This window comes from Macaca thibetana, chromosome 2 (genome assembly GCF_024542745.1).
Source record: "Macaca thibetana thibetana isolate TM-01 chromosome 2, ASM2454274v1, whole genome shotgun sequence".
NCBI classification, from domain to species: Eukaryota; Metazoa; Chordata; class Mammalia; order Primates; family Cercopithecidae; genus Macaca; species Macaca thibetana.
This window is the reverse complement of record NC_065579.1, coordinates 179,966,690-179,992,275: the sequence shown is the minus strand read 5'-3', so window position 1 is coordinate 179,992,275 and position 25,586 is coordinate 179,966,690. Positions and strand designations below refer to the sequence as shown.

General features: G+C 37.8%; 1 protein-coding gene and 1 non-coding gene across 7 annotated transcripts in view; one reads left to right on the top strand and one right to left on the bottom strand.

Annotated features, from left to right (window-relative positions):
* The window catches only part of NSUN3 (NOP2/Sun RNA methyltransferase 3), a 221,149-nt gene that overhangs the window by 19,264 nt on the left and 176,299 nt on the right, over positions 1–25,586 (top strand). For all 6 annotated transcript variants that reach the window (XR_007723237.1, XR_007723238.1, XM_050778988.1 and 3 more), the window contains exons 3-5: positions 1,060–1,403; positions 11,225–11,379; positions 12,118–12,239. Coding sequence is in view for 4 of the 6 variants with exons in the window: in XM_050778988.1 (XP_050634945.1) it covers positions 1,060–1,403; positions 11,225–11,379; positions 12,118–12,239 (621 nt within the window). In the remaining 2 variants the exon portion in view is untranslated. The remainder of the gene's footprint in view (positions 1–1,059; positions 1,404–11,224; positions 11,380–12,117; positions 12,240–25,586) is intronic.
* Positions 15,593–15,652, bottom strand: LOC126949489 (U7 small nuclear RNA). The gene has a single exon (XR_007723770.1). It is a non-coding gene; the product is annotated as a U7 small nuclear RNA (small nuclear RNA).

Sequence of the window (25,586 nt, the reverse complement as noted above, 5' to 3'; positions counted from 1 at the left end):
CAAAGATTCATTTGGACGGATTTAGAGGTATTTAAAGGCAGGCCGCCTTTTTGTTTTTTGTTTTTTAAGATGTTCTACAGGGAGGGACTAAGCTGAGTGTAAGCTGAGGCATACCTCTCTGGTGCAGAATTTAAACCTCAAAAAACTCAGTAATCATAATGTTACCGGTAGAGGGTCTTGACTGCAAGTTGTCCAGGTTCTTGGAGTTTTGAACAAAGAATCGGACAAAACACACAGCCAAGCAAGGAAAGAATGCTGCAACAAAGAGATGTATTGAAAGTGAAAGTACACTCCGCAGTGTGAGGATGGCCACAGCAGTGCCACAAGGGCCACAGATACAGAATATTCTTGGGTCTGAATACCCACTAGAGGTTTTCCATTGGCCACGTGGTGCTCACCTCATGAAAATGATGTAGTGGCCCGCAATCCGTCTGATTGGTTGCGGAAAGCAGCCAAACAGAGGCTGCAGTGAGATTACAAAGGTTACACTCCTGTGCAAATATCTGATTGGTTGTGGACAGCAACCAGTCAGAGACTGAAGTGAAGTTACCAAGTTGTACTTCTATTCAAGCATGTGATTGGTTGCAAAAAGCAACAAATTAGAGGTACTTTCAATTTCCCATTTGCCATGCAGAAAATGTGAGGGTTTGCAAAGGGAGTAGCCCCTGGTTCTTTTGTTACTTAGGCATGGAAAGTTAGGGTTTTCCTTTCAATTTAGTTCTAGGAATTCAGTGTGAAATGACTTTAGGTTCCCTGTCTCCAGACTCTATTATCTTGCCTCAATAATATAATATTTCAATGATCACAATTAGTTTTTGAAAAGCCACAATGAACAAAATACCAATTTCTAAAATAAAGACAGGATCATAACAGTGCTGGATTCCGTCGTATCAGATCCTCATGAGGCAGAAGGAAGAGTCAGGAATACTGATCCTGTCTCTTAAAATCACAGGTAAGTGAAGTATAAAACTAGGACCATATTCACCTGATTCATAATATAAAATTGTATTGGTGTGTATAATATTAATATTCTCTTATTTTCTCTTTTTCTATTTCTAGGAAGATACTGACATCTCCATCATGCTGGCAATATGCTGTCCTGCTTAACCGATTCAATTATCCTTTTGAACTGGAAAAGGATTTACATTTGAAGGGTTATCACACACTCTTTCAGGGATCTTTACCCAACTATCCTAAATCAATGAAGTGCTACCTTAGCAGAACTCCGGGCCGAATCCCTTCAGAAAGACACCAAATTGGAAACCTGAAAAAATATTATCTCCTAAATGCTGCTTCCCTTCTCCCAGTATTGGCTCTGGAATTAAGGGATGGGGAGAAGGTTCTGGATCTGTGTGCTGCTCCTGGAGGCAAATCAATAGCTCTGCTGCAGTGTGCTTGTCCAGGTAGTGTGCTTTTCGTTCAGTATTTGACAACTTTTTAATATCCGTATGTTACAGAGAATTTTGAAAGTATATATGGGGAGAAACATAAGATTGAGTTTGCAAACTGGGGAAGCTTGAAAACTAAGACAATATGGAGAATAATGGAAATTTTTGCAGAGGAAGTCAGTATAAATAACATTTTTTTCAGCAACTTAATTCTAGCAGGTGATTGGAAATAAAACTTCAACATTTTGCAAATACAGATCTGTCAGATGATATGAATGCTCATAAGCCGGATAGGTTTTTTTTTGTTATTTACCTTTATACTTCAGAGTCTTATATAGATATCCTTGTCATACTTCTCTGCAACAGAAACATGTACATTTAAAATAATTTTTTGATGTCAGTAGAATATAAGGTTCCAAGGCAGTTCTTTCTGGTAGAAATATAATGTGAAGTACATATATACCCTTAAATATTTAAGTCCTTACATTTAAAGGGTAGAAAGAAACAGGTGAGATTAATTTGAATAATACATTGAACCTGATACATTCAAAATATTATTTCAATATGTAATCAAAATAGAAATTATGAGATATTTTACATTCTCATTTTTTTACAGGTCTTTAAAATTGGTTACTTTACAGTTACATCACATTTCAGTTGAGACTAGCCACATTTCAAGAGTTCATAGTCACATGTGAGAAGAGAGTATAGTATTGGACAATCCAAAAAGTCCTTTCAGGTCACTTTTTCATTACCATTATTATCAGAACCAAAGTGATACACAGTTTTATAAATGTTTGTTAAAAGTAACTAGTCAACATTTACTATAAATTTTTTTCTTAATGATTTTTCTTTTAAAACTAATTCTTTTTTGGCTGGGCACGGTGGCTCACGCCTGTAATCCCAGCACTTTGCGAGGCCGAGATGGGTGGATCACGAGGTCAGTAGTTCAAGACCAGCCTGGCCAAGACGGTGAAACCCCATCTCTACTAAAAAATACAAAAAAATTAGCCAAGCATGGTGTTGGGCACCTGTAATCCCAGAATCCCAGCCACTCAGGAGGCTGAGGCAGAGAATTGCTTGAACCAGGGAGGTGGAGGTTGTAGTGAGCTGAGATCACACCACTGCACTCCAGCCTGGGCGACAGAGCGAGAGACTCTGTCTCAAAAAAGCAAAACAAACAAACAAACAAAACTAGTTATTTTTCTTTTAAAACTAATACATGTTTCCCTGAATAAATATTACTTACTACTAGATGAGGCAGAGTTGAGCATCAATTCTGTCCGGTTTTTGTGTGATGATTCTGTCTTTATAGATGCCAGTGCTGTTCATACAGATAAGAAGATGAACTGGGCGTGGTGGCTCATGCCTGTAATCCCAGCACTTTGGGAAGCCAAGGCAGGCGATCACTTGAGCTCAGGAGTGCTAGACCAGCCTGGGCAACATGGGAAAACCCTGTCTCTACAAAAAAATTCAAAAAGTTAGCTGGGCGTGGTGGTGCATGTCTGTAGTCCCAGCTACTCAGGAGGCTGAGGTAGGAGGATTGCTTGAGCCTGGGACGTGGAGATTACAGTGAGCTGAGATTGCACCACTCCATCAGCCTGGGAAACAGTGAGATCCTGTCCCAAAGAGAATTGTGTTACAGTTGTTTTACTGATTCTTCAGACTCCTGATTTATAGCCCCAGATCACATACAGATCTTTCATCAAGCATTATTTTAATTATCTATTAGGTAAGCACCATTTAAGTCCATTTTTGATTTTGTTGAAAGCAAACGATGTGAAACCATCTCAATTACAAAAGGCAGGGTTGGCCTTTTTTTTTTTTTTTTTTTTTTTTTTTTGAGATGGAATCTCGCTTTGTCTCCCAGGCTGGAGTGCAGTAGTGCGATATCAGCTCTCTGTGACCTCTGCCTCCCAGGTTCGAGCGATTCTCCTGCCTCACCCTCCTGAGTAGCTAGGATTACAGGCATGTGCCACCATGCCTGGCTAATTTTTATATTTTTAATAGAGATGGGGTTTCACCATGTTGGCCAGGCTGGTCTCAAACTCCTGACCTCAAGTGATCTGCCCACCTCGGCCTCCCTAAGTGCTGGGATTACAGGCGTGAGCCACTGTGCCTGGCCGGCTTCACTTTCTCAGCCAAGACACTGAGGTGTTGAACTGCCCTTGTTTGATGTTCTGGAGATTTCTACACCTTGGCACATTGTGCCATAATAGGATTCTAGATGTGTGGGAGGCTTGCTTGTCACTTGTAAAGTTAGTGAAGGGCCGTGTGAAAGGAGACGCCCCACTGGAGGTGTTCTCCTTTAGGAAGTTGATGATCTGAAAATGGCTTCTTTTGAAACTGTCCAAGCCTTTCTGTCCCTTAGAACAGGGTATGTATCCCCAAGGCCTGTATGTTCCAGTTTGAAGACGGCTTTTATACTTTTATATGAGAGCATTCCCTGTTGAAATAGATTTAAAATTCTTTTATGAGAAATGTGAATCCAGTTGTACTAGGCCTTGGTACAAATATATCAGTTAACTGTATATTTAGAAGGAAATATGCCCAATGTTTTAGAGTTCTGGTTAAAACTCAGCTATTGAAGCTTGCTGTATTTTAGAATAAGAAATCACAACAAAAATATTACTTTACAAGTTTACCTCATTATTTTTATAATTTAGGCTGAAGTTTTGTGGAGTTGTATGTTATAAGGAGCACTTATTTTTTCTTCTAAGTATAAGTTAAAAGGCTTATACTAATTAATTCTGGATATAGAATTTTAGTATTATAAAGGATGGAAGGAAAACGTCAAATGTAGTTACCATTTTGAAGAGAGGACATTTTAATCCTAAATTATCCTCATTAGTAGGCTATAAATATTTTACACATTTTTGGTAGCAAAGTTGATTTGATTAGGAATCCAAAGGCAAACTGATATATTCTAGGAGTTTGAAGTTGAGAAGAATATTCCTGTTCTTATATGAAGGGCAATGAACTACAGGCAGTGTTCCAAGTAAAGTAGCTTTTCATCTAAGTAGGACTAATGATAATGATTTACTAAGAAGTACAGATGTCTTCATGCTGATGCTTAAAGCCCAAATTAGGTTAGCTACAGTGCTTGAATTTGGAATGTAGAAGCAATGCTAATCAAAGCTTTTATAAGCAAAATGTAAAATGATGGCTGCACTAAATGTGCATTTGTACACCAAATTTCTTTAGATCAGTACTGGCCTTTATTCTGGGCCAAGAGGCTCATGGCTTTGAATGATTACAAAGCTTATGTTTCAGGATGATTTAAAAAAAAGAGTCTACTTTCTGTTGGTCCAGCGCTCTCACCTGTTAACACATTGATGGACTGACCATGGTTTTTGTCAGCATAGCCTTTTTAATGTCCTGGTCTTGGCAGGAAAAGAGCAAACAATATGGATTCTCAATGGGAAAACATCAGCATATTAACTAAGGATGACCCAGCTTGGTGGAGTGTCTTAGTCAACTTTCTGGCTGAAGTCTATGTCCTTCTAGGCATGAATATCTCTTTGATGTCAGTGATAACTTGGTGTTTTGAGACAAGGTCTTGCTCTGTTGCTCAGGCTGGAGTGCAGTGGTGCGATCTCGGCTCGCTGCAGCCTTGACTTCCTGGGTTCAAGCCATCCTCCCTCCTCAGTCTTCCAAGTAGCTGGGACTATAGGCCACATGCCACCATGCCTGGCTGATTTTTGTATTTTTTGTAGAGATGGGGTTTCACTGTGTTGCCCAGGCTGGCCTTGAACTCCTGGGCTCAAGCAGTCAGCCTGCCTTGACCTCCCAAAGTGCTGGGATTACAGATGTGAGCCACCACACCTAATAGTGATAACTTTTTGATCTCTGATTAGTATAGGAGACTGAAAAGACTCCTTTCTTTGTTTAATTGCTTTTACTGTCCTCCCTGCTTCTTCATCTTTAGTCCTTTTTGCACCTTCTACAGGTGTCACTTTCTCTTTTCTCTTCCCCTGCTCCTTTTCATTCTTCAGATTATACTTCAGGATTTAACTTTCCTGGAATGCCTTCTCTGAACTCCCTGCATTAGGTGCATCTTTGTGGTAATGAAAATAGTAACCATTTTGTAACACTTCGTATGTGCCAAGGACTGTATTAATCACATTGCTTAAATCTCTGCTTTTCAAACATTTTTTTAGTAGTCTCTGCTTCCAACATCTTGTTTTTTATTTATTTTTTCTTCCTCTCACCTTCTCCCAGCATCTTTTGTTATACCCCCATATATGAGTCTTCCTAAAGTCCTAGAGCTCTGAGGAACTGTGACTATCACTGGTGACTATTATTTAACTCTCCAACTCTGTGAGTTGGGTATTATTATTCCCATTTTAAAGAATTATCTGAGACAAGGAGAAGTACCAAATTGCCTAAGGTAAGTGGCAGAGCTGGGATCTGAACTCAGGTTTTCATTGTTATAGTTGTGCTATTGACTATTCCAGGGTCTCCCAGTAATACAAATGCTGACTTCTGTAGCATCTTCTGTGAGTCTCCTGGAGCATAGGGACAGATCCTTTTTTTTTTTTTTTTTTTGACATAGAGTCTTGTTCTGTCGCCCAGGCTGGGATGCAATGGTGTGATCTCAGCTCACTGCAATCTCTGCCTCCTCAGTTCAAGCGATTCTCATGCATCAGCCTCCCGAGTAGCTGGGATTATAGGTGCATGCCACCAGACCTAATTTTTGTATTTTTAGTAGAAATGGGGTTTCACCATGTTGGCCAGGCTGGTCTTGAACTCCTGACCTCAACTGATCCACCTGCCTTGGCCTCCCAAAGTGCTGGGATTACAGGCATGAGCCACCAAGTCTGGCCCAGATTCTTATTTATCTTTGTGTCTGCAGCAGATACCACTGGCCTAGTCCATAACAAGTCCTTGATAAACCAGAACCTCAAAGTGGTTGTACCCTCAAGTGCATTTTAATCTAATGTCAACCACATTTTAACAAATTTGTCATCACCATTTTGTTCTTTTGTGAATATGTAACATTGCTTCCAGGTAAGTTTAAAGAAACTTACCATTATCCTTTGCAGCACTTTGTTTTACAGGTAATCAGGCATGAGTAGGGCAGGAGAAGGTAACCCCCACCTACCAGGAATGTCAGGCAACCATCAGGCGATGATTTGGCAGTTATTACACTGCCTCTCTAAAAATGATCATTGGCAGCCAGTGCCCGGGAGAGGCAATTTCCTGATGCTGCACAGTTGTCACACTAAAGTGATAATTCACCGCAGGCACCAGGGAGAGGCAATTTCCCAAACAGATAAAAACATTTGAAATTGGTCATCAGATTCCAATAAAATCTCAGGAATTAGGCAAGTGAGCTCAAGCATGTGCATCAAGAGACAAAATGGCAGAGTATGACCTTCCGGGGCCATGCCACTGAAAAGGGAAGAAAGCCTCAGGTGAGCATACAGGTTTCTAAACACACTGTGCGTGCTCACCTCCCAAGTGTGAGGAAGGCACTGCGCATGTGGGGAGCTCACCCTTAAGGAAGAATAAAGGAAGAGGGGTGCAGGACGCCAGAAGTGGGCCAGCATATAAAGTCCTAGGATTAAGGTTAAACGGGCACTTGACCTCCAAAGTACTCGCTTGGGTCTCTTCTAAGTGAACTGTCCTTTCTTTCTTGCTCTAGAGCTCTTGAGTAAACTTCCACTCCTGATCTTAAACTTGGCTTGGTCTCTTTTTCTGCCTTATGCCCCTCAGTCTAATTCTTTCTTCTGAGGAGGCAAGAATTGAAGTTGCTGCAGACCCATATGGATTTGCTGCCCACTAGCACTTTTAGTACATAGGACAGTATCATTATTCCAATTATAATACTGAGGGGAACATAGAAAATGATCATAAATTATAGCTTATGGCTCCAAAGAATAATTGGAAAAACTGGAAGGAAGGCAAGATTATTGTTTTTAAGTTAGGTCTATTAAAATGAATGAATGAATGAAACTACCAATTTCAGTTTCTTTCCTTGGACCAAAGATTGCCATGTACAGATGCTAAATCCTCAGGAATTTGTTAAATTTGCCCCTTTTCCTGTTTAGATGAAAAAAGTATTAAGATTTGGTTTGTTTTTGACAAGCACAAAATTGTCTCAATGTAGTGTTAGTATATATGTGAAACTTGCATTGTGACACTTTATATTTCTTATTTTTAAAAAGTTTAACCAACCTAAGACCATTTCAAATAAAATCTGCATCTAAGCAATAATTCTGCTGGAAGCTATTTTAAAATGCTGACTTGAGAATCTTGACTCAGACTATATACAATTTAGTGAAAAGCTGCCCTGATTTTCAGTTGTAATAATTTAAGTATTCATTATTATAATGCCATGCTTCAATCAAGTCATCTACATTTAGTGTGCACATACTAAATGCAAGGCATTGGATGGTGTGTGTCTAGAGGTGAGGGATATAGAAATGATGAAGACTTCTGTTTCCTTTGGTGTGACAGACTGGGTGCCCTAACCAACCCCCCTTAAGAAAATAACTAAAAATGTAGGATATAATATTAGACACATTTTTTTAATGCTTAAATTATCTTTAAATACTCAGTGGCCAAAATCTAAGACATAGTGGGAACCTTGAAGGTAAATTGTGTACTGAAGCTGGCTTTTGACTTGGGAACATTTGCTTAACATGAAAAACTTACATGTTTTTTATTGCTTCATGAGAGTGAAGGAATATAAAACAAAGCCAGAGCCTACCCAAGCAGAGCATCTAATAGAAGATTCGTTTTCATCAAGCTGGGATTCGGAGTGCTATACCCTCCATATAAGGTAAACCAGGAAGAAATTGTCCTCTCCAGATGACTGCAAGGAAAACTGCCTGTCTTCAGCTTTGATGCTGGGGGAGGAGAGAAAATACCCTCTGAAATCATTATAGTGAAGTTGCAGAACACTGAAAATAAAGAGAAGAACTTAATAGCAGCCAGAAAGAATGGAGAGCTTAGTTTCAAAGGAAGAGTGGACAGAGGGTTGACCCTTGAGGGTAATAAGAGAAACCAGCATTCAAAGGAATATAAAAGATGACTGTCAATCCAGAAATATATCCAGTCAATAATGCTCCTGAAGAGCAAAAGCGAAATAGAGAAAGAGAGAGAGATTAACAGTTCGTCACCAACAATTCTGAAGGATGTGCTTCAGAAAAAAGAACGTCATCCAAGATGGAAGATAGGAGTTAGAAAAAAATGAAGAGCAAAGATAGGATATTATGTGGGGAAAGTCTAACCATCCTTGGCTATAGAAGACCATGATAATGTTTTGTGGGATCAAAAAATGTAAGTCCAAAGAAAACCCAGATATACAATAACAGTAGCATCTAAAGCAAGAGTGTTACAAGATTCTTGCGTCTTTTAGGAAAGTTGGTGAAAATTGACTTAGCTTAGAATTTTCTTAACACGTGCATATTAAAGGTCTTTTGGGTTACCACTAAAAATGTTGAAATAGAATATGAAACATTTAAACTAGAAAAAGGAAAATTGAATGAAAGATGAGTAAGACCTCTTTCCTCTGAGGCCCTTAGTATTTGATGGGCAGTGGTGGACATGGCAGGAGTGACTTTGGGGGTTATCTTGTGGACCCAGCTTATGCATCACTACAGATATGGTTGGCTTCATCTTTACTCCCATCCCTCACCTCGTGGCTGGAGCCACTTGAATTGTTTCCAGAAACTGGAGAAACCCTAGCAAAGGCTCATGCCATTCATGCAATTGTCTGCTGCTAATGCTACCACTGCCACAAATTGAAGAGCCTCCCGATGAGTGCCAGCTGACAAGCAGAGATCCATCCCCTCACCTGTGTGCTTGCAATACTTGGCCATGGGTACTGCCTGGTTTTTTAAGCAGGTGCCTGAAGGGGTCAGGTACACAACCCCAAAGTAGGTAGAAGTTATCAACTCTTGGTGTGGGCTTTAACCAATGAGAGAAAGAGACAAAAAGCAGCCAGCCAATTGTTCTTCCTCCTTGCTGCACTAACCTCCAGTTCGTAACAAGCCTCTGTAATTTCAAACTGTAGAGTTGCCCTGAGAGACTGACCAAAGCTGTAGACAGCTTGACTACAAATCCTCCCGTGTCTATCCTGCTCCTTCCATGATTTACTTCCTTTTTTCTCTCACTTTTGCTTCCTTAGCATTGCACCCTGTCCATACCATGAACTTCTGTCTTAAATTGTTTTCTAGTGATTTCAGGCTAAGGCAAGGGCTCTTAGACACCTATTTAAGTTCCATTAGCAAGTCCTCCAAAAGATACCCAAAATAAACATGAAAACTAGCTGTACAGATGTGCTTTAAGATGATTTTCTGCTCCTCTTCTCAACAAAATTGATGCCACCTCCTGGGCTCCTTCCCTATAGAAACATAGAAATATGGAGCCCTGGGCTGGGCACGGTGGCTCACGCCTGTAATCTCAGCACTTTGGGAGGCCGAGGCAGTTAGGTCACCTGAGGTCAGGAGTTCCAGACCAGCCTGACCAACATGGCAAAACCCCATCTCTACTAAAAATACAAAAATTAACCAGACATGGTGATGTGCATCTGTAATCCCAGCTACTTGGGAGGCTGAGGCAGGAGAATCGCTTAAACCTGGGAGTCGGAGTTTGCAGTGAGCCGAGATCATGCCACTGAACTTCAGCCTGGGCAACAGAGCGAGACTGCATCTCAAAAAAAAAAAAAAAAAAAAAAAAAAAATGGAGCCCTGGTAGTAGAGAAGGTAAGCCATACATAGAACCACCTCTCATATGAGATAAGTAAGAGAAGTACAGAGTATGTGTGGGAAATGGAATAGTCCATCAAGTTTGATAGAGCACAGAGCATACTGGGGAAATAGTGGGAGATTAAAATGGAAAGATTGTCCTGGGGTCTGGCTATTATGGACCTTGATTTAAGGACTCCACATTTGAACTTTATTCAGTGGATGATGAGAAGTCGTTAAATTTTTTTTTTTTTTTTTTACTTTTTAACAGTGGAATGACAATCAGAAAAAAAAACCTAATATATATATGTGTGTGTGTAAATATATATGTAAATATATATACGTATATGTAAGTATGTATTTGAGCAAAGGCTTTGCAATTTTTTTTTTCCCTTCTATGTTAAAATTTAATGTTCAGTTAGTTCTCTAGTATTGTTTCCTTGGTAACCTGACAGAGATTGTCACTATGTTTCTAGGCGAGATTGCTTATGATAAAAATGAGCCTGGTTGGTAAACTGCATGTGGGCTGGGAGAAAGAATCAATAACCCCTGGAGACCTGGTAGAGATGCCATGCTTTGGGTCTTCTGAGTACAGTGATTCTTATAACTGGGCATGTCCCTGTGGAGACACTGAAAGCCTGTGGAGTTGTTAAAAGAAAAGATGGTTCCTGTGGGACAGGAGACTTTTAAGCCAGGACAGTTCCTGCATCTGCCCCAATGTGAGTCTTATCTTCTTGCACCTGAATTACCACCTGTGTTTACTCTTAAGCGTTAGTTCTTTAGAGCGAGAACCGTGTCTGAGGTATTGGTTGTATAACATATCTTTAGGAGTCTGTAATTTTTTATAGGTTTTACCTCTAATAAAATTAAACTTGGTGGAGCAAATGCTGAGAGCTTCTGATAGACTGTGTAGCATGACTATTGTAAATGTTTTATGTAGTAGGTGTGTGTATCTATATATACATACGTGTACACCTTATTTCTGTTTTTAAAGCATAAGAAAATTATAATGTTTACCTCTGAGCCCTATTTCTGCATAATTTTGATGAGTTAACTTCTTCCTGAAATTTATTTGCTGAAAAGTAGAAATTTAACAGTTCCATTGCCTTCATTTGAAACTTTTAAATCCTTTTTATTTAGGTTATCTTCATTGTAATGAATATGATAATCTGAGATTGAAGTGGCTGAGGCAGACGTTAGAATCTTTCATCCCACAGCCTTTGATAAATGTAATTAAAGTGTCCGAATTGGATGGCAGAAAAATGGGAGACGCCCAGCCTGAAATGTTTGACAAGGTACTTTTATTACATTGTGACAAACTGATGGATGCCCAATGATACCACTATTATGTTGCTTTGTGGTTGTTATTTTCCATCTGTTCTCAGACATAGCCTGATACAGTTTCTCAGTACCCTGGAAAATTTTGATAAAGTGAATGTGGAAGCAGTTTTCATTTCATCGTCAGCATGGTTCAAAGGAAGCAGTAACATTGGGATTGGGGATTATAGAATGTTTTATATTGGCAGGTAACTCAAAGATACTCAGGAAAAGATCAGATATTATTTGGGTCACTACTGTATTGCTTTAATTCAGTAATATTTCATATCAGAGTATGACAGTTGAAGAAAAAGAGGTCATTTCAGTGAGCTGAAATTGAAATATTCATTCTTAGAAATAAGTGCTGAGAATTCAGAAATATATTAATGTCTAATTACAATGCGTAACTTTTGTAAAAGTTTTTGCTGTGGTTGTCAAGTATATCAAATAGCATTAGTAGACATAGTAAACTTTAATTCTCCCATCCTAAGCCCCAAAAAACAAACACTGAAAGTACATGGTAAGTTTTTCTGAAAAGTGTTAGTGAGGAAATGCCATAAGGAAAAACTTACTGTGGTGTATTTTCAGTTAAAAAAGAAATGTTTTTATCTATTTGCTATTTGTTTACCATGTTCTAGAGAATTTCTCTATCTATTTCGTGCCTGAGAATAGATTGTCAGTGCGTATTTGCATCGCTTGTCCTTTTTTTTCTCTAGGTGTTAGTGGATGCTCCGTGTTCAAATGATCGAAGCTGGTTGTTTTCTTCTGACTCTCAGAAGGCATCCTGTAGGATAAGTCAAAGGAGGAATTTGCCTCTTCTACAGATAGAGCTCTTAAGGTAGGGACTGTTAATACAAAAGTGTATTTTGGTGTCTGATGTAATTGAAGCAGGTGTGATAGAACATATCAGGCCCCCAATGGAGGGCTTGCTGTGTAGGTGTCAGTGATTATTCCTCCAAAGGCTGCACTCAAAAAATTCCCAACTTCTTCCCCTTTATCGCTCATGCTGTAATGCTCACCGCCCCTCCCCCCACCCCCAGTGACGTGTAGTATTGCTGTGCATTGTCTCTTAAAGGGCATAGACGATTTTACTGTAGTTCAAAGTTGTTTGCTCACTGGAACCCAAGCCTGGGGGTTCATAGCCCTGTTTCTTTTACCAGAATCTGAGCAGCCCTTTAAGAATAGCTTTGAATCAGGATGCATGTTTTGTTAATGTTCTGGATGAATCAGCCCCTAGCAAGTTGTAGCTCGTTGTTAGTGCGTGTCTCCCCTCTGAGAATTTTCCAGAAGGACCTGGCCACTGAACATTTGGTTTCATTAAGAACAGAGCCATTTTGGAACATTGTTGTTCAGGTTCCAACAGCGATTTTGACGTATGCCCTACTCCCATGTAATTCTTCTTGTTTAATGCTAAATCAAATATTTTTGTTTGTCTGTTTTTGAGACAGTCTCACTCTGTCGCCCAGGCTGGAGTGCAGTGGTGCAGTCTCGGCTCACTGCAACCTCTACCTCTCAGGTTCAACCTATTCTCCTGCCTCAGCCTCCTGAGTAGTTAAGATTATAGGTGTGCGCCACCAAGCCCAGTTTTTTGTTTTTGTTTTTGTTTTTGTATTTTTAGTAGAGAGAGGATTTCACTGTGTTGGTCAGGCTGGTCTTGAACTCCTGACCTCGTAATCTGCCTGCCTCGGCCTCACAAAGTGCTGGGATTACAGGTGTGAGCCACCACACCCAGCCGCTAAACCAAAATTATCTATAATATTTAAAATACAATTAAATGGTCCCTTAATCACTTATTACCTCTTGCACATAGAAAGACAGTGAATGACAGTGTACATTTCCAACTTCTGACTGATACACAGCAATGAACATATACCATTTCCTAAATATTTTGACCAATACTAATACATAGCCTTGTATCAGATTACGTCTCGGTTCATTATGGTGATTCTTGGTAGGACTTATCAGAAGGCTTTTCTGAACATTTCTCATCCAGCAGTTAGACCATTTGTTTGTATACTTCTGATGTCCACCTTTCATGTAACGCTAAGATATTTTGAAAACTTCATACCACCTTTCCCTTTTACCCTTTGGGTTATTAGCTTTGAGATGATCTAGATCCTTCTGTAAATCTTTTCTCACCTAAGCTTTATTGATTTGGCTTCTTCATTTTTTGTTTGTTTGTTTGTTTGTTTGTTTGTTGAGATAGAGTCTTGCTCTGTCACCCATACTGTAGTGCAGTGGTGTGATCCTGGCTCACTCCAACATCTGCCTCCTGGGTTCGAGCGATTCTCATGCCTCAGCCTCCCAAGTGGCTGGGATTACAGGTGCCCGCAACCATGCCTGGCTAATTTTTGTATTTTTAGTAGAGACGGGGGTTTCACCATGTTAACCAGACTGGTTTCGAACTTCTGACCTCAAGTGATCTGCCTGCTTTGGCCTCCCAAAGTGCTGGTATTACAGGCATGAGGCAGCATCCCCCAGCCTCAGTTTCTTAATTGTTCCTGCTACACCAGCCTTGCCATTGTTATTCCTTACACCTGTAACAGATACTAAATCTTGTGATGGCTTATTAACATTGTGGTCTACATTTATTTTTTTAATCAGTAAGCAAGCAAACAGGCTTCCTGAGAATATTATTTTTCTTCTCTGTCTCCTGACAAATCTGCCCCCGACTTCCTTTTCTTTCTGTTTATTACCAGGTTTTCTGTGATATATTCTGTCTACTGTTTTTCCTCGATTAATTATATTTTATCTTCTGTTTCCTTTACTCTTCCAAACCTATTCTTATTAAAGAACTATTAATTTTTAAAATTTTTAGAATTTTTAAAATATATTTCTAATTATACAGGTAATACATGAAACCATTTTCATTGTAAAAAAAATATATAATACAAATGAAGCAAAAGGCCCTGTTGGCCACATGCCCAACCAAATATCAGCTTTCTTCTTAGAGTTCACTGTTGGATTCGTAGCTCTATGTAGTGAAATACATTTTAAAATAACTTTTATCGTGATATGTATATTCTTCTGTAACATGGTCTTTTTTTTTTTTCACCAAATATTTCTTAGTCTTTTCCATGTAGGTCTACTTTGTTCTCTTTAACTTATGTGAAATATTCAAGAGGATCTATTGTATTCCTTTTTAATCCTTTAATCCTCTATTTCTGGATATTTACATTGTTTCTTGTTTTTGTTTATTTGTTTACTTTTATAAACCGTTCTTTAATTTGTCTCATCAGACAGGTCTACTAGCATTTTTCTAGATTAAATAAATATTGAGAAGTAGAATCGAGAATCAAATATTTTAATAGCCGTGTTGAATTGTTCTCCAAAAAGGCTATACCAGTTTATACTCCTTGCTGCACTGGACTTTGTTTACTGCTTGCTCCCTCTTAAAATATTCTCTTCCCTTGACATTTGTGATCATAGGCTTTCCTGGTTCTCCCTACTTCTCAGTTATGCCTTCTTCATATGTTATTCAACTTGCTGCTCATTGGCTCATCCCACAAATTTTGAGTTTCTTTAGCCTACTGATGTTGATCCTTTTCTCTATCTGATGGCTTCAACTGATATCTCCCAATACGTGAGCTTAGACTATCTCCCAAATACGAGTCTAAGCTCAGATCTTTCTCCTTAGCCTCAGACCTGTATATTCAGTTACTATCCGAGATCTCCAGAAACTAAAAGCTCAAATAATTAAGATAAAAATCATAATTTCTAATTATCTTAGGAGAGAGAATCTTCACCAAATCAACAAAATAAAAAATCAGAATAGAAATTCCACCAACCTGCCTCTTCCCCCTCTCTTCTCGGTTTTAGGAAACGCCACACCACCATATATTTGCCTAAGTCAGACATCGATCTCCAACTTCCCTCTTTCTCATTTATTGAATTAATCACTAAGACGTCTCAATCACTGAGACACATGTACCTATTACGTGTGTCTCAAGTTCACCCAATTCTCTCCATCCTGAGTAGCCTAACCTAAGCCACCAGTATTGTCACCTAAATGTTTTTAACTGGCCCCTAACTGTCCTACATGTCTCCAGTTGTGAGCCGTACTGCTTGATTCTCCACAGTGAAGCCAGAGTGACACATCCGAAATGAAAATCTCGTGTCAATTATCCTTCTGGAAATCCTACAGTGGTTCCCCATTACCAGCAAAATTTCACCCTCTTTTATTTTTAATTGGGGGATTTTCCAGTGAAAACCAGAATTTGCTAGACAAATTCTAAAAGAACTGCAATACTTCATACTGTTAATGTACTGCTCAAGTCCTCTTTTGACCTGGCCCCTTCTTACTTCAGCAACCTCATTGTTTCGGAACTCTTACTCATTTTGTTCCAACCATGCAGTTTCTCAACAGTATCTCATTTCCAAGGCCAGTGCATTTCCTGTTCCTTTTCGTTGAGAGTTCTTCTAATTTACACTCTCCTTTCTCCTGGCAAACTCTACTGATTCTTCAGGAATCAGCTCTGATGTCTCCTTACTGACGCCTTGCCTGATTTCCAGGGAGTGGTGTGGATATTGTCCTCATGTCCTTACCTTCACTTAAAGATAGATTTATTGTTCCTCTGCTACACAATTATCTAGTATGTGCCTCTCTTTTTGACAAGACTGTAAGCCCCATGGGAGCAGGGATTGTTTTATTATTTTTATTCCTACCATATAATTTGGTGCCTGGCATGTAGAAGAGACTAAGTAATTGTTTAAAAACAGTATATTACATGGGTTGAGTATTTAGAATTTATAGGTGTAATTAAATTGATAGCACAGTTAATCTGACAAAAATAATGATGTAATCATTACTGTGCTGCAAGGTGATTAGGCATAAATGTAAAGCAATTCCCATAATTTATTTTGATTAGTATTGCTTTTACATAGCCAAAACATGGCTACAGATGTAATTTAATTTTTTTATCGTTTAATAAATTTTTCTTAATATCATTTAGCATTTCAATCATCATTGCAAAAAATCATTCGCATGCATGAACCCCAGATGGGCATCTTCTTATGTCCCAGCAACGAAGGCTCTTCTGTAGTGGCCACTCCTCTCTTCCATCATCTTACTTCCCTAAAGGAATGGTTTTAGTAGCACATCACTTTAGTAGCAAATTGGCAGGGCACAAAGCTGAGATCACATTCAATGTAGGTTTTCATGTAATCATATGAGACTGGGAAAGACTGCCGCACCAGCCATCTCCCATTCTTTTCCTTCAGCAGCTGCTCTACATTCCCTGCCTCTGCTTCCTGGTCTGCCTGAGAGGTTTTGCAATAACTTGAAGCAGCCAGAATTCCAAGTCCCTTGGCTATGTGATTATGATAACAAAGGGGAGAGAGCAAGATATCCAAGCTATATGCAGAGAAAATGATCGGATTCCTGACATCTACAAGTCTTGGGGTTAACAAGATAAAGGAAAAAAAAATGATAATACCAGACATAATCTCTCTTTTATCTCCTGCCCTTGACGTCAAAAAATGAAAAAGAAAAAAAAAAAAAAAAGACAATAGCAATTTTATCATCAGGAATAGCTCTGTTTTATCACTATATCACTTACCTAGAATTTCCTCCTGCTTGTCTTCCAATCTTTCCTCAGATAGTTATTGCATTACCTTTTGTTAACAAAAGGCAACCCTTTTATTCCACAATATGAGATAAAAGGTTTTAAAATGCAAGCATGCAAGAGAGTAAATACATCGATGTGTATGAGTTTCATTCATATGAAGGATTGATTACAGATCCTTATTTTCATTTGCAAAGAGCAATTGGAATGCAGGTAAACAAATATTGTCTGGCCTCATACTGTGGACAGAAGATGGCACTCAGAAGTGAGAAAAGGAGTGGAAAAGATAGGCAAGAGGTAAATAAGGGAAACTTTCTGATTGTATTGTTTTGCCAAAGGCTAGACTTGTATGTACATCGTCTGTTGACAGATACAGTGCTCAAAGGTACTTTATACACGTGAGAACTTATACAGCCTTTAAAAACAAGGACATTCTGTCGTTTACTACAACATAGGTGGGACAGTAGGACATTATGCTAAGTGAAATAAGCCAGGAATGGAAAGATAGATGCCATATGATCTCACTTCCATGTGGAATCTTAAGAGTTGATCTCATAGAAATAGCATATAAAGGTGGTTACTGGAGGCTGAGGGTGAAGAGAAGGATGGGGAAAGGTAAGACGTTGATCAAAGTCTGAGAGTTAGAAGGAATAAGTTATAATGATCTATCATGCTGCATGGTGACCACAGTTAATGATGTATATTTCAAAATTGCTAAAAGAATAGATCTGTAATGTTCTTATCACAAAAGAATGATAAGTTGGTGAGGTGATAGATATGCTAATTAACCAGATTGAATCTTTCTACAATGTGTACATAGACCAAGGTATCACATTATATCCCATAAATATTCACAATTATTATTTTTCAATTTTAAAAAAGGTATTTATGCCCTTTATGACTGTGTGAAGTCATGCTGTCACTTTACCAGAAATTATTTATATTTATGTTACATAAGCAGTCTGCACAGTGTTCAGAATTTCAGCTTTTGGAAAGACAGTGTCCTATAATCATATACTCTACAATTCGATATTAATCTGGTACATTTGGTACATTTTTATGAAAAATAAATGAAAATTAATGTCTTATTTGATAGAAGTTTTTTGATGTTAATTTCTTTATTTTTTATTTTTATTTAAAAAAATATTTTAGAGAGAGGGTCTTGCTCTGTCTGCCAGACTGAAGTGCAGCAGTGGTACGATCATAACTCACTGCAGCCTCAATCTACTGGGCTCATGTGATCCTCCCACCTAAGCCTCCTGAGTAGCTGATACTGCAGAGGCATGCTACCACACTTGGCTAATTTTTAAATTTTTTTCTAGAGACAGGGTCTCACTATATTCCCCAGGCTGGTCTCAAGCTCCTGACCCCAAGTGATCCTGATTCTTTGGCCTCCCAAGTGCTGAGGCCATAAGCACGAGCCACTGTGCCCAGCACTGATGTTAATTTTTTTAAAAAAAAACTGTTAGTAGATATGTAATGCTCCTTAAATTTTTTTAAATTAATATACATATAGAAGTATGTATAATGATAAAAATAGTAATCTAACTTGTTTTTTGTTTTTTACAATGAAAAACTTACTGGAAGGCACAGTGATGACAGGAGAAAGATCTCAAAACAATATGAGTTCTTTGTATACTTAAAGACTCTTTGATTTATCCATATAGAGATAGAAAAATTAGAATTTTCTATTGAATTTACAGAACATAAAGATAAAAGTTATATCAGATTTCCTCACACATCTGTCCCAAAGCTATTTTCAGGAGATGAGAATGAGGGGCAAGGATAAAAGGAATAATTAAACATAAGCCAGTTCTATTAATGGAATATCACTTAAAAGTATACCTTTATTATCATTTCTCAAAATAATTTTTGAGCCGGTCATTCCTGTTACATGCTATGTGTGTTCATACTATTTAATCAAATTCTTTGTATCAAGAAAAATAAAGTGGGAAAATATACTAAAAATGAAATATATGTAGTCTTTCTAAAAAGTGACTATGATATTTGTATAAGAGAAGTTTACATGATTTTTGGGTGAGAAAGCACTAACTGAAGAATATGATTTATAACAAAAATGTAGGTAACTTATTGTAGTAATGTATCATGTCATTTGTTTCCTAGGAGAAAATCAATTACATTTAAAATACTGACCCCTTCTGGTTTTCTTTTCTCACTACTTGACAAGTAAAATCCAATTTGTGAGCTCATTGAAAAAGGAAGCTTAGATTATTTGGTAACGTTTTGAAAATTTGCATAAATCATCCAGATAACAATCCTTAAAAGGTGGTACTCTGACAGCAAGAACTGTGTTTTGAAAGAAACATTAAAAAAACACAAAAAACAAAAACACTAACATCTATTCTCTGATGCACTGGAGCTAAGATAGAGAATACCTAGTGACTGTGCAGCATGGCCTTCATCATTCATCAACACAGTGACCAAAAAATTGATATGTTTATATTGGAAAAATAATATTTGAATATACGGGGCTCTCAGAATGGAAAATTTCCACCACTGCTTCAGCTATGTATATGTTTTCTTTTTAACGTTTGAATAATTCAGTTCATGTTGCATACTGTCATCATATGCTTAGTCATATGTTTGGAATACAGAAAACAAAAGCAAACTACTATTAACAACTACTGCAACTACTACTACTAATTATTCTCTTCCTCTTTCTGTTCTACCTCCTCTGTATTCTTCATCTTATTTCTTTTTTCTTTAAGTTTAGGTGGCAGTAGTCAGAGGTTATGAGATTTAAAATGCACAGTTTATTTGGGGAAAGAACATACTTCTTTTTAACAAGAGTTTACTGATCAAAATATTACACATTCAACGAAATTATAAAAGCCTGAGGGGCCATCCAAAGCTATAATTTGTAACTACTATATTTTCTTTCATAAAAAATATGTGTCAAATATATATTGACAATATGAATACAATCTTGAAAATCAGATGTTATCAGCATTTATTAATTTATTTAACATTATCTACTTTTTAATATTTATTTATTTATTTATTTTTGAGAGAGAGTCTCATTCTGTTACCCAGGCTGGAGTGCAGTGGCATGATCTCAGCTCACTGCAACCTCCGCCTCCTGGGTTCAGGCAATTCTTATGCCTCAGCCTCTCGAGTAGCTGGGATTACAGGCATATGCCACCATACTTGGCTACTTTTTGTATTTTTAGCAGAGACGGGGTTTCACCATGTTGGCCTGGCTGGTCTCAAACTCCCATCCACCTGCCTCAGCCTCCCAAAGTGCTGGGATTACAGGCATGACCCATCACGCCCGGCCTAACATTATCTACTTTATACTGGGAACTTAGCTAAGCATTGCAGATTTTAAAATATGGAAATGATTCTTGTTCTCAAGGTCCTCAGGCCAATTATCATAAAATGTGGTTAAGACCTATAATAATAGAACAGTTAGGATGCTAAGGGAATAGAGGGAAGGATGCCTAACTTTGTTCTTGTTAAGGATGGAGTACAAAATAAGCAGCAGGTAAATATTTAAACTAAAGAGATTTGTCTAATATACAATATTATTATACTATTGTATAATATACAATAGAGTATAATATACTGGAGCTAAGATACATATATATTTATTGATTTATTTATTACCTTTGGCTGCATATAGTATGTAGAATAATAGGAATCATAGTGACATACAGTTGATATCTTTTTCCACTTAATTTATCGTGAACATTTCAATTATTCAATAGTCTTTGAAAACATGCCATTCCTTCATTTATGTATTCATTTATTGAGGTAGTTAGGAATACCTAAAACTCTTCTTTCCTTACACAATCTGGTTAATGAAAGAAATAGTACAAAACTGTATCCTAATGGAGATTAAAAGATCAGCTTTTTAAAGTTCCAGGCAAGAGCTTGATAACTCTTTGGGAAGGAGTTATAGCAGCTGGCCTGTGATCCATTTCTGTTTGGATTTCCAGGGGGACACTCCTAAGGAAAGAAAGAAGGCAGGTGACTTAGTTAAATCTTCTCATAAACATGTAGATAATTGGCTTCCTTGGTAAATAGACTAATGAGTTTTGCTAAGAGGATAGTTCTTATTTATGGCATGCTTTAAGCAGCATGTTCCTGGTTAGTATTGCCTATGCTAAACACAAACTAGCATCTATATAGATTTATGGGGCATGGCTTCCTTCCTGGAGATACCATGTATCAACTGCATAAGGTGTGTTGTGACATAACCTGAATGCTCCCCATTGTGTGAAGCGATCTGTGAACATGATTTAGAAAATTCATCTATTCTGAATTAAAAATTCATACCCAATACTGAAAGCAAGACCTGGGGAGCTATATCAGCTGTCCCAGACCTTTCTCTGCTTCTCTTGTGCCACTTGATTGCCTGTATACTTAACATTATTATTAAATAGTAAAGCTTGATAGTAGGTAAGGTCTCTGGTCTGTGTGAATCAGATTTGACAATTTGATCTTTTATGTTAGCTCACTCCTGAACCCCAACCAGGTCTCTGTGATGAAGCTGAATTGAGTGGCATGATTTGGACCTGAGTCCCAGTTGCAAGCTTTTTAGTCCAGTCCCACATCTAAATCTGGGGGCTTAATCAACTCTTCCCAGCAGCTATTAGACAAAAAGTAAGAGACTTGCCTCTTACATGCTTGGCATGAAAACATGATTAAGAGGATGAGGGGATAACTTATTCCATAGTTTACCACAACTGTTATATATACAGTGGAGAGCTACTGAAGTATTTCTAATAATGAAATTACATAATTACATTTATTTTAGAAAGATTATTACACGTAGAGGGTAGACACAAGAGAACAAACAGAGAGAGAAGAAAGCTATTGGGAATAAATAATTGGGAAGTTATGGAATTTTTCCAGGTGAGCGATGATTATCAGTGGATTAATGTTAGAAGAAAGCAGTCTTCAAAATAAGATGATACTTTACACATTTCATTAACTCACCATAGTTTATTCAATTTGTAAAATATGACTGATGTTAAGACTTTAACATCATTTTTCTTAATAATCTGAAAAACTTTTAATGGATATTTAACAAAACAAAACTGAGCAAATAAGTATAAGTATATTAAAGCATTTGAAACATGGGAGCACATAAATTCTTCTAGTTTAAAAAATTTGAACTGACTTTTCAAGATTTCTAAAGAGTGACCATTGCGTGCAGCAGAGGATGACCTGGCTATTTTGGGAAAAGGCTATTTTGTTGCTTGAGCATTCTTACTTATCTCTTGGTGCTCTGTGTTCTTTTTGCCTCCCCCGAATCTTCTTTCTGTAGGAACAATGACTTTTATGATCCAAAGGATTGGACCTTGGGCTGAAAAACCACGATCCAGCCTATCCATTAAGAGTCCCTGTGACTCTTTCTTCTTCTATCAGCAAGGTTTTCCTGGCATTTGGCCTCATTCTGCCACTCACTACAGGAATTTGAACTTACCATGCCATTGACCTAAATGGAGTCACTAAAATGCCTTTAGTAAACTTCGTAGGCTTTTCTTTCTTTTTTAGTCTGGCTACTGCAGGAGTCAAATGACTTTTTTCTTTAGGAAATGATGGTCATTTTTTCCTCCAAAGATTTATTTAGGACATTGGCATTCAAACTCAGCACTGTAAAGACATAGGGTTTCTGTAGAATCGCTTCGGGAGCTGTCTTGAAGGAATAGATAGGGATGAACAGGGGAGCTCCTTAGTCTGGCACACCAAATCCAACTAGAGGCAGGGTATCTTTTTTCCGGTTAAGTATGTAGAATTTCACTTGAAGAAACTTTCTTCTTACACACACACACACACACACACACACACACACACACACACACACACACACGGTTTGAATAAACCCTTTTAAATCATTAAAATCAACTATAAACAATCTCCATTCATAAGCACATTTGCCATGGAACAAAATCAGGTCAATTCTGGTGGTTTTCTTGAAGGCTTTTCTTTTTTTTCATTTGTGTGAGTTAAGAGGCGATGGTTAATAGGACAGAGACCCTACCTTGAAGTTAGGCAGGCCTGCTGTGCGTTTGTTGTCACTCTTGGCTCACCTAAGCAACACAAAATGAGATCCTTATATTTAATTTAGTGGAGCAGTTTTAATCCCTACCGTTCCATACTCATATTAATGAGGTAATGAACTGTTAAGAAGAGGTACTAAACGTGAAGTCTCCAAGTGGAAACCAATAATAAGTATGTTAAAATGTGTCATTTATAATCTATTTCAAAAGTGTCTAATGTCATTACTCTGTTGTATTAGTACTTTATAAGAAACATTGCTTCTTCAAGGTAAAAGCTTACTGTCAGTGGAAAGAAGATAATTATCAGCACTGTTTTTGTTTCTTAGGCTGACAAAAGAATAGCCGCTGGGTATGGTATCTCTGAAAACAGCAAGCTTGGTCATGTTTCTTTATCTTGAATTCACACAACTCTTTTGATAATAAACAGTGTGGTATCTAGAAATTTGATTACTTACTGTGAGCGCAGTGAAGGCTACCCTCAAGGCTTGTAAAATAATACTTTCAAAACTGACGATGGCATTAGAACTATCAACCTAGAGTTTTGGATTCTTATAGTGCCATGAAACCTAATTTTAAATCTGCATCTATTTGATAGATTGTACATGAGCTTCAGCTTTTCACCTGAATGTTTTCTTTGGTCATAGTGTATAATAGTGGTCGGGGTTTTTTTTGTTTGTTTGTTTGTTGGTTTTTTTTTTTAATTTGCTTTCTTGCCCAGACTGCTGTTTGCCAGCAGAAATAGTAAACTGATAGAAACAGGGTGAAATGATGAGAAACAGGCAGTGGAAAAATGAAAGAAATGGGAACTGCTGAAAAGGAACAAAAATAGAAATATTGGAAAGGAATACTAGAAGTCAACAATGTAGTATTAAAAAAAAAGAAATGGAAAAGTAAATGAAGAAAAAATTCCCAAAGTGCTTCAGGGAAGAAAAGAAATGGTTAAAGATGTGGTTTTACCATTTGTTAAATTATTTTGTAGCAAATAAAAAAATTATTATTATTTTTTTTTTCTTGAGACAGGATCTTACCCTGTCACCCAGGCTGCAGTGCACTGGCACAATCTTAGCTCACTGCAACCTCCACCTCCCACGCTCAAGCAGTCCTCCCACCTCAGCCTCCCGAGTAGCTTGAACAAAAGGTATACACCAGCTAATTGTATTTTTTTGTAGAAATGAGGTTTGGCACGTTGCTCAGGCTGGTCTCAAACTCCTGGGCTCAAGCGATCCGCCTGCCTTGGCCTCCCAAAGTTCTGGGATTACAGGCATGAGTCACTGTGCCTGGCCTAATTAAAATATTTCTATTGCTATATCAAATTAGGCATATATATGTTTTGTTGTTGTTTTGTTTTTGTTGTTGTTTGTTTTGAGATGGAGTCTTACTCTGTTGTCCAGGCTGGAGTGCAGTGGGGTGATCATGCAGCCTTGACCTCCTGGACCCAAGTGATCCTCCTATCTCAGCCTTCTGAGTAGCTGGGACCACAGCATGCGCCACCACACCTGGTTAATTTTTTATTTTTTGTAGAAACAGGGGTCTCTCTCTGTTGCCCGGGCTGGTCTCAAACTCCTGTACTCAAGTAATCCTCTTGCCTTGGCCTCTGAAAGGGCTGGAATTATAGGTGAGAGCCACCATGCCTGGCTAATTTTTTTTTTTAACTAGATTTATTTTCTTTAAATCAGACTATCTGCTGTCTCCTGCCCCACTCTCCCAAACTCCGTTAGGTTTCCCTTTTGTTACTAGAAAGGCAGTGTAAGGGACAACTGACATTTTTAAATGTCTTAATGGCATTTTTGGGACAACATATCTCAATTTTAAAACAGTGGCCATGTTCCATAAGGTCAAGTTTACTTAAAAAAGGTTACCAAACTGTTCTACTCAATCAGAAATGAGACCACAATTGCTAAGTAGCTGCCTTCATTAACAGGCTGTTTTACGTTCTGTAGGAATTTATTATTTAAGACCCAGTTGGCAAGAAGAAAAACTTTTCTCATTTTTATAAATTACTTGTTAGCAAAAGCTTTTTTTCTTTCCGTTTGTTTGTTTGTTTGTTTGTTTGTTTTTAGATAAAGCCTCTGGCCTCTATCTTTTCCATTTGTTCTATAACATAAAAGTTAGAGGTTGCTTCAACTATTCTCTACTCAGAATATTTTTTGGTAAAATTTTTATTTTGATATAATTTTAAACTTAGAAAAAAATGTAAGAATAAATAGTACAAGGAGCTCCTGTGTGCTCTTTATGGAGATTCATCAACTGTTTTACATTTTACCACATTTACTTTTTTTTATTATTATACTGTGATACATGTGCAGAACTCTATTCAGAATTTCTGTGTGTTAGTTTCAGTTAAATATATTTCTTTGTTTTACACTGAAAATTCTCTTCCTGACCTGCCTCTTAATTAAGGTAGCGTTTATTTATTTATTTGTTTTTATTTTTTTGTTTTATTTTATTTTATTTTGAGGCGGAGTCTTGCTCTGTTGCCAGGCTGGAGTGCAGTGGCGCGATCTTGTCTCACTGCAACCTCCACCTTTCAAGTACAAGCGATTCTCCTGCCTCAGCCTACTGAGTAGCTGGGACTACACGCGCGCGCCACCA